The 10117-nt window shown below is 34.6% G+C and overlaps 1 protein-coding gene across 1 annotated transcript; it reads right to left on the bottom strand.

Moving 5' to 3' along the window:
- Nucleotides 1-368: 368 nt before the first annotated feature.
- LOC114743624 (serine/threonine-protein kinase CBK1-like) lies at nt 369-8442 on the bottom strand. The gene is made up of 11 exons (XM_028931844.1): nt 8277-8442; nt 7874-8115; nt 7534-7777; nt 6514-6593; nt 4853-4937; nt 3538-3669; nt 3341-3454; nt 2748-2795; nt 2133-2217; nt 1104-1160; nt 369-1019 (listed from the first exon to the last, which is right to left on the bottom strand). The coding sequence occupies exons 1-11, from the start codon at nt 8316-8318 to the stop codon at nt 976-978; spliced, it is 1173 nt and encodes a 390-aa protein (XP_028787677.1). The 5' UTR covers nt 8319-8442; the 3' UTR covers nt 369-975.
- Nucleotides 8443-10117: the final 1675 nt, after the last annotated feature.

Genomic DNA, 10117 nt, shown 5'->3' with positions numbered 1-10117 from the left:
ATTGGGTCTTATAATTAGGACCGGAGGAGTATATCCTAAAGCTGGGGCTGTACCGTACCGGAAAGCTATGATTGAACGACGGGTGCAGAGCAGACTAAACATGGAAGTTTGGCAGGAAGACAAGGCAGTGACAGAAAAAGAGCAAACATTGACAAAAATGCTCTGTTAACTGTACAGTGTTGTACAAAACAATCATGGCTTGATCATGAAATCTTTGGAAACAAAACGTGATCCTTGTGGTCACTAAAATCAACATATGACGTGTTCCTTATGGTCATTAAAATCAACATATGATCTCTTGGTACCCTAAAGTTGCTACCATAAGGAGAATCAAAAGCTTCATACCACCGCAAAGTTTTATCTAACAAAGTGGTCTCTGCACATCTTCAAAACATTCACTGTTACACAGACGTGTTGCAATTGCAATTTCTAGACAAAATTCTGAAAGAAACCTTGGTTGCAACAAACAAGCATACCAAATTAATTGGGGGCAAAAAAAAAAAAAAACCATAAACGCAAACATGTTAGAGGCGGGTCCCACTGAAAAGTGGATCAGACAGTTCTGAAGTACAATTCTTGCATAGTCAGAAAAGTGCAAGGAGAAGATGAAACTTCCAGTTACACCACCAATTTTTTGTGGATTTTCAAGAGCTCATTGTGCAACTAGCTGTACATAATATGAAGATAAGAATTTCTCAGACATGCTTAAATCATAACTAGCTTGATTTACTATAGACTATGTATTTTGGTGCAGCTTCTAATCAAGCCAAACCTCAAGACACACCGATATGCCAACCAATCTCAGAACTAAATGACAAAGCTGGCTGGAAACTAAGCACCTAACAGGCCTACCCAACATCACCATAGAAGGTTCTGGTATCCATTTGTTACATAAGAATTTCTATATATGGCAAGGAGTCCGGTCATGCTTCACCTTAAAGCAGCATTCCCTTAGGACGCGACTGTCTAAGAATCCTACCGGCTGGAGAATCCGGAAGAATAGTCTATTCCAGAATCACCTAGAAAGAAATGCATCTATCAGAACAATTTAACTTTGATATAATGCAAACTAAATGAGTACTAATAGAAGCCAGGCTCATTACTCTGTGGAGATTCAGTGACTGGTGGAATAGGTGATGACATGCTCCTCATCCCCTTATCTGTGACAGTTGAATAGAAATAATATAGTATTAATATCAATATTTGATACATATATTCAATATATATGTAATAAAATCTATAACAAGCCGCATTATTCAGCAGCCACATACGGCTCATTCTCAGATTTTGTATAAATACACTGAAAAATGTTTCTAGTAATAACCCAATGACAAATTAATGATAATGTCTCTTCCTCTCCACAATTGCCAGTCAAAGTGATAAACCAAAGAAAATTAAAAATTATTACTTGGGTCTTAAAATATGCATGTTCTATCAATCAAATCTACAAAAGACGGCTGCCATTGCCAAGTTACCATCATTTGACTCCAACATTTTTTTAAAACCCATCGATATAATCCTATTAAGAGCTCGTTTAACTATCAATTTAGTCCACAACATGACCACATAATTTTTTTAAAAGAAATAGTCAACCTCTTCTAAGGACTGAATTAACAGAACATGTTTCTTTCAGAGATTCGAGTAATATTTACTAAGATACCCAATTAGCGAGAAAACGTCAATGTGATCACAAGTAGATGTTGATGCAGCTAATGTTGTTTTACACCTTGAGATGAGAAGGAAGGGGGTAGGGATTTTTTCAGAAAAGATAACTATTCATGATCTTTAACTTTTAACCACATATTGCTCCTGGTAAATTACAATCAGAGATTTAACAAGAGTTTGTATCTCAGACTAAAAGCATAATGAATCCCCATTCAGCCAAATTATCACCAGCATATAATATAAAATTTGGATCTGGCCGTATTATTTAACAACCATGAACAATGCGGCTTATTTCTCAAATTTTTTGCAATGCAAGGGGCCTGCCTATTTAGTTATCTAGAAAAGTGAAAAAAATGCCAAAAAGGTATAACTGCCCTTGTAAGACTTTAGCTGATAACAAAATGTCGAGAGATCTAGAGATAAGAAGGGAAAAGTATGATGGAATTTCTGGGGAATAAATCACGTACCCATAGTATGATGCATGCCTTTGACAGCATCAAAATTCTTATATGTATAACCAACAAAGCTAAGATCTTGAGGAGTCAATAGCATCTGCATACCAAAAAAAAAAAAGTCCCAAGGTGTTTCCAAACACATTGTTACCATAAAGCTCAGCGAAAATGTGTCAAGGTAAAAATTATAAACGCCAGCAGGAAAGAAGAAAATATGATCAGATGCATTAATTTGTATCATAAGGACAGGCAGATTGCTAAGTTATTTCTCAAACCATCAATCTTAGAAAGTTCATTACCAGCAAGAATCAAACCAAAGACCCTTTTGGTTGATATAACTCAATGTTACCAATTGAGCCAACCCACCTAGCACCAGCAAGAATTGAACTTTTTGTATTTGACTTCAAAAAAATATATAACTACTAAGTAATTATTCTTACACCCCATTCTGATGAGGGCTTAGAAGCCTAAAGATCAGAAAATAGATTTAAGGATTCTAATGATGATACACACTAAGGCAGCTGAAACTTTCCATTTCAAAATGAATGACACAAAAGTAAACAAATGAGGTGAGTTACTAGATTGTTGCCTTACAGGTGCAATTAATTTTCAAGTAAATGGAATGGATACCTTTCTGATGGGACCAGATCCAATTCTAGTTGGTTTTGGTTGCTCAACCTATTAACACAATTACAATCATGTCATAACAAGTTAATGACACCTGGTAAGAGAAACAGATATGAAAATTTATTCGCCCATAACAAACATAGCATCCAAAAGAAGGCACATTTACAAACAATCACTTCATCACAACGTTTTTTTAGAGAAATCCATTCTATTAGAGAATGGTTCTACTAAATGAGACTGGATCTAATCAGACAAACAAGTAATCATGCAAACAGACTCACATATGCATACAATTTGAAGGAGCTCAGACATTGTTCTATCTGCAATTAGTATTGGCTCAATGAAACAGCACGATATAATAACATCATAGGACAAAGTAATTATGCCCTTCTCTTTGATATTCAACAAGAAGTATTTGTTAGGAGTTACAGAAGTTGTGACATATTGCATCTGAATGAACGGAGTAAATACAAATCAGTGATTGGTCATGATGGCCAAGGGATGGACAACTGGCAGGACCAAGAAACAGAGTCAGAGAGATCATGGATGTAAACCCCATCGGGCATAGCAGCCAGAAAGAATTCATCATATCTAACCTCATCAAATTTCATAAAATTCTGTGTGTCAAGCTCTCCATTGACTTGTGGTTTGAATGCTGCTTCCATTTCGTAGAGTTTATCCCATACAACATCTTTGAACCAAGGATGTGCCTGGTCAATTAATTGGCGATAATGTTAAGACAGGGAAAAGTGATGTAATTGTGAAGTTCTATAGTTAAACACATTTTACAAACTTTAATTTCATCTGCCCCTCTAGTTCCAAGTCTTCGGTCAGCATCACAGAGCAACCTACAAATTAGATTCATTGCCTCAGGTGTCAACCTTGCCTCCTCTGGAAATTTTAAATGATGTTTCCAATGTACAATCTGCAGTCAATCATCACCAAGGCCACAGAAAGGAAGGTAATTTCAACCTCAACTTAAAGCCCCAAATCCAAACAAAAAGAGGTAAAATAATTGATAAATGCTAGCATCTACTCAAATTTTCATAAACTTTAGAAGGAAGATAATTAATACTCCTCTAGTCCTATTTACAAGTCACTTCTAATATATTTCACACAGACCAAGAAAAACGTTAAACTTCTTTAACTCTCATTTAAAATCTAACAATTTTTCAACTTCATCCCTATTTAATATACATTACACCTCATATAAACAAAGTCAAACAATAATAAATGAAGGGTAAAATTGTACATTTATGCAAAAAAATTTCTCTTAGTGCTCTATAAATAGGACCAAAAAATGTCTTCTCTCTCTGCCTTACAAATAGGACCCAGAGGAGTATAGGCTTTATTCTGTTGTATTTTTTTTTTAAAAAAAAAAAACCAACAGCAAATGAGACTAACAAGTAAGCCACAGGGTTGAGTAACCACATAATTGACATCAAAAGTGTATCATGAGAAATGGTTCAAAGTAACTAATCAAGCCCAAATAATTACTAGAGGGTTCAAGTTTTGAATTCATAAAACTCCATTAAATGTTCTCATGCTAAATCCTTGACAAGGGAGTAAAAACTCTATATTACCTTGGATTTCTACAATTTCTCAGAGTTTGGTTCATTGTGTGGTATTTCATTTATGATGGGTGAAGAATCAAAATTTACGATTATAGAGCTTTCCATGAGCTTATGTAAAATATTTCTAGTTAAAGTAATATTTTCTGGATTAAAAAATTAGAAACCAGATATACGAAAAGCAGTAAAATTTATGGTGGTGAGAACAATGAAAACAATCTGTTATTTACTCACCTTTGTTTTTGAAACATCAATCTAAATAAATTAGCAGATCGAAATTGCCATTACGGCCACGTCCAACTTTTTTCCTTAAAAGGACTTATGAAGGATTGTTAACAGTCAAAGATTGTTTTCCAAATAACTGCTGTCTAGCCCTTACAAAAATTTATAATACAAGAGACTGGAACTAATTCCCAATCATCATATTTTATTATCTAGGGGCTTCGGAAGTAGTGCTGAGACAAAAATATTTTGAGTTGTTCTAAAGAAGAGGGAAGGCGGATGAGGAACAGGAAAAATGAATAAAGAAATTAAAACCTTTCTACATGTTGTTACTGGATCATCAGAGTAAAACGGGGGATAACCAACAAGCATCTCATACATGATAGCACCAAGAGACCACCTGCAACCAGGCAGAATTGATATTAGCAACAAGCCTACAGTTCCACTTCAAGAAAGGAAACGTTGTTTTAAGCAAAAGCAGCATTTTCCCAGTAAGAGCAGCGAAACAGAAAAATAATCTCCACCAGATACTGGTTAAACACAGGAGTCTTTTAAAATCTTCAATTTTACTCTCTCTTTTTTCACATTTTTCTATATCATTCAAATGCTCTTGATGATTTCATTTCAGTTCAACTAATTTTTAAATTTCAAGACATCTAGTTCGTAAAGATCAACTGGGAAAAATATCCAGTCAGAATTATTATCTATTGAAATACTAGTATTTGACCACTTAACTTGCCAAGGCTCACTTCAATATCACTTGATGTTACTTCAGTCAAATGATCACAGCAGGACATAATGACTTCTGTTCTTCATCAAATATATAGGATACCAAAAACAATCAAGTTCTTGTATTTGTCTCATAAACAATTTATGTTATGAGGGAGGAAATATTTATCCTCTTTGAACAGCCATCTTTCATTAGATTCTAATATTTCTTCCTTTTAAAATAAATTGCTAATATTTTGACCAAAAATAAATAAATAAATAAATAAATTGCGAATGAGAGTCACATTTCATGGTAGAAAACATCGGAGAACTGCAAGAATTACATTAATCATGTCAAGCTATCCAGCTTTGCATTTAAATTTGATCCTTTTCCTTAGGAAGATTCAATTGCAAAATCATTTAATACAAGAGACAAGGAATATCCGAGAGTGCTAAATTTTTAGTGCAGCTAAAACTGGACTTGGGTGAACTATCAAGTTTCATTTGGATAAACGTGAAAGGTTTTCAGGGCGCCCCAACCCTTTTCACAGATGCTTTTCTTTTCATGTAAAAAATGATTTTAAACATTTACTAAAAAATTATGATTCTTTTCTTGGGGGTGTTTGGGATGATCAAAAAGCACTTTTAAAAAGTGTTTTCACAAAAATCGAGATGAAACTTTTCTCACATACTTATTTTGTGCACGTAAAATCACTTTTAAAATCATAATTTGGTTTCCTTCCAAACATCCTTAGTCATGGTCCCTATGGATAGGAGCATGCACATATAGAAAAGGTCACTACATTAAATCTTAAAATTAGCCTAGATATTCATTTTGCAGTATCTTTCAATTAAAATCTCACTAGAAAACATGCTTCAAAACGGTTCCTACATACAAATTTTGGCTGAAATATCGCAAGTCGCTTCATTTCACTGTGACAAATGTTATCTTGGGTAAACACTTAGCAGATGGTATAGTATTTGGCGCATGATATTCAAAAACGAGATATTCTATTGACTTTATAATAATAAGCATATGCACAATTCACTAGCCCCGTTATACTTAAAAGTCTACATGACATCATTTGGAACCTAGAACTCTATGAATCTCATCCAAAGATGTTAAATAAGAAGTCGCTGAAAATTCATTATCTTTCTTCCTTGGGTGAAAACTGCAAATTTATTATCTGCTTTCACTTCAAAATGTGCTAACTTAATGATCAGATGCAGCTCAAATAAAAGAAACTAAAAGCAGAATATCAACGGACCAGTCACACTCCACACCATATCCCTTTTTAAGCAACACTTCAGGAGCAATATAGTCTGGAGTTCCAACTGTGGAAAATGCCTGTCATGAAATAAAGAAATGAGTAGGAGAAGGATATGTATGCAGGTATCTAAAGATAAGATCCGTTAAAATGATAAAATACAATTCACAACTGAAATTTCATGTGTTACATTTGAGGCCTTAAATGATTATTTATGATGTGTATATTAATCATTATGGAGCTTCTCCTAATAGCTTAACCTTGGAAAATTGCCAGATCAGTATTAGGGATTTCATGATTGAGTGATCAATAGTTGAATACTTGTTTCCCTGCACTTCCATAAATTACTGATTATCTACCAACAAGATGTCCGCAATAAAACATTTTATTTGCCACTACCGGAAACAGGATTTAAACTCATACCATGTGGGTATGAGCCAAGTTCTCATAAACTCAACCAACCTTTGTAACCCATAAACTAAATTTCACTCTAGGGTATGGTGGGCCAACACTTGGCCTGACGCGTCAAACTCAAAGGCCTTACATGCGAGAAGGCATACTTGAAATATATATTAAAAATCACTAATAGCCCTTGCCCAATAGCTTAAGGTTTTTGGGTGAAATGATTCCAAAAGATTATTAGAAAATTAGAGATTAAAAGGTAAACAACTGAAAAGCATTAATCTCCTATTTGGTTAAGAATTGAGAATTTGAACCTTATGCCCAACATTTGGAAGTAAAACAAACATTGTAAAGCTTTGATTCATTTTCTGATCCATCAATCCCCAGTGATAAAGTATTTTCCATATTGTTTAAGAAAGACAACTGCGCAGCAAGCATGATGATGTATAAGATGGCACATATCAGATTGCGTGTTTACCTCCAACTTACAGATATCCTTTAATTTTTGTGAAAAATAAATTACATATTTCTTTTAGGCATTTTTAAGAGGAAATGAAATGAAATCTAAGCAGGCAAGCAACAAAATGTTATTTCTGAATGTAGTTATAAAGCAGTTACCAACTTCCTCCTATTTATTTGCCAGTGCTGAAGTTGTTCAAGGGGACTTTTCCAGCGCCGTCCACATTTAGAATTTGGTAAGGATTCATCAATGTCCATGGTATCACTCAAGTTCTCGTCATCTAAGACTTCGCCCTCATTTATTGATGATAAATTTGTGCAATCAAGTGGCTTGCAAAGACCAAAATCAGAGAGTTTCATATGACCATTTTTGTCCAAAAGAAGGTTGTCAGGTTTTATATCACTGCAGAAAGGAAAAAGGAAAAATTTACAGTGGTGAAATCAGGTTCCAAGAGAAAGACCATGCTACCCACATAATGATCCAGACATAATTACCAACCGATGAATGTAATGATGTCTATGAATAGATTCTATGGCTAAAACGCTTTGAGCGATGTAAAATCTAGCCACACTTTCAGTCAAGGTTTCTTCTCTAATCAGCAAAGTCATTAAATCACCACCCGGTAAATATTCCATTATCAGATATAAATAATCAGCATCCTGAAAGGAGTAATAGAGTTTCACAATGCAATGACTCGCAACTTCTGCTAATAAGTTCCGCTCAGCTCTAACATGTTCAACCTGTATTGCAAATGTAGCCAGCAAGATTACAAAAACAAACAATTTGCAGCATATGATGAAACTTAAACATAAGAGCTGAAAGAACTCTTCTTTTATGAGTGACATAATTTAAGAATGGAAAGAACGGGACTTCGTACAACTTAATTATAATGATAACTTACCTGCCCCCTACTGAGCATCTCAGACTTTCTCAACTTTTTCATGGCATAAATATTGCCTGATTTCTTCTCACGACAAAGTCTTACCTGTGTAATCGTATTTTAAAAGCATTGAATCAATCTCATGGTACAGTCATAGAAAAAAAAGTAAATGGCTTGTAAAATTCACAGCAGGATCTGAGGATCACGCGTGACCTGCATATTTAACCAACATACACTGAAGCAATAATAACTTAGAAGAAAAGAGAAAGAGATAGATTAAGAATGGTAAATATGGTAATGGGATGACACAGGATTAAGGAAGGAAGAAACTACAAGGAAAGGTATTTTCTGGTTCAAGCACAATCAGTAGTTAAACTAGGCCAAGATTCTTTAGAGGTAATTATAAACAGAAACCGGTTAAGAAATTTAGCGTCAATAATCTGTTATATCAGTTGAATGCATAGGGGGTAAAACATTTAGAAATCTGAAGTATTGCTTAGAATGACTAGCTTTCATTTATCAACAGATCTTTTCAGCAACCACCAAACCATGACCTTATTCTAACAAGGTCTTCTGAGCTACAATGGAAACATAAATTCTCCCATATCAATCAAAAGTGAAGAGGAGGAGGTCCCCTCCTTCATGCTTTCAACTCTGATACTCTCTCCACTTAAGACTTCTTATCTGATAATAACAATTAAATTGCAGCATCAACATTTATCACTGTCCCGTTGATGATGCCTCTACAATTTCCAGCAAACAAGAAAACTTCAATCTTACAGATGATTATGTAATGAGAAACTTAAATACTTCCCATGCAGCTTGACCATCATTGGGCCAGACACCTTATGCACATTTAGGATAATGATGATAGCCACCAATGAAAGGAAACCTACAGATACCTAACATCCTGAATTTAGTAGCCGTATGCCTATGCTTTTGGCAAAAGAATATCCCCAGCATCACAGTTTCCACAGGACATCATCATCATGTTGCAACTATCAATTCAATGGCTTTCAGGTTTTCCAGACTAAATAATTTTCTGTTCTTAAAAGAAGAATTTTCTTTTAATTGTGAAATTGCGCTGCAAGATCGGAATTCACTTGTCTTTGAGAATGTAGAGGGCAAATCGAGGCAAAAAAAATGACCAATGGGCAACCATGTGCATAGTTGCCATGTACAAAAAACATGCTATTAGGAACGAACGGAAATTCTGATTTAGATTCATGGAAGTTAGTGAAACTTTGAAAGCAGATGTTCCTCTAGTTTTCCTCTTACAGTTTTTTCTTCCAATATTTTTTTCCCGTTGAAATCTTAGTTCATATCAGAAAAGTTTACTTCCCGGCAAGCTCCGTTGTTTCAAAGATTAGCCGGGAAATTATTGGAAATAGTTAGTTTAACCAGAAGAACTGATTATTCTCCCATGTTAAAAATAAAATTGGGAATTGCGGCCCAGATTTCCAACAGACTTCAAAAAAATATGCTCTAATGGCACAAAATTAAGGAACAAAAAGAGGCCACTAATGACTTAATCTCATTGAACACATTTGTACCTCTCCAAAGGCTCCCCCCAATAATATCAAGAAGGTTAAAATCACTGACACATATTTTGTGTCGTTTTAACCGTATATACTCAGTCTCCTTGCGCTCTAAATCTTTCAGTTGATGCATCTGTTCTTCTTCTGGTACATGAGAAGATGCTAACTTCTTTTCCAGCACTGAACGCCTGCAAATAATAAATTTATGTCAGGTAATATACTGAGATCAGCAAGAAAGAAAAAGATAGATAATAATCAATTAGAGTTCTATCATATCAAATATCAATAATATTCCATCATAATGAAATTCAAATTGTGAAGTGT

This window comes from Neltuma alba, unplaced genomic scaffold (assembly GCF_004799145.2).
Source record: "Neltuma alba isolate B1F8T4 unplaced genomic scaffold, ASM479914v2 tig00004079_pilon, whole genome shotgun sequence".
In the NCBI taxonomy this organism is placed as follows: domain Eukaryota; kingdom Viridiplantae; phylum Streptophyta; class Magnoliopsida; order Fabales; family Fabaceae; genus Neltuma; species Neltuma alba.
This window is presented reverse-complemented; position numbering and strand designations above follow the sequence as displayed.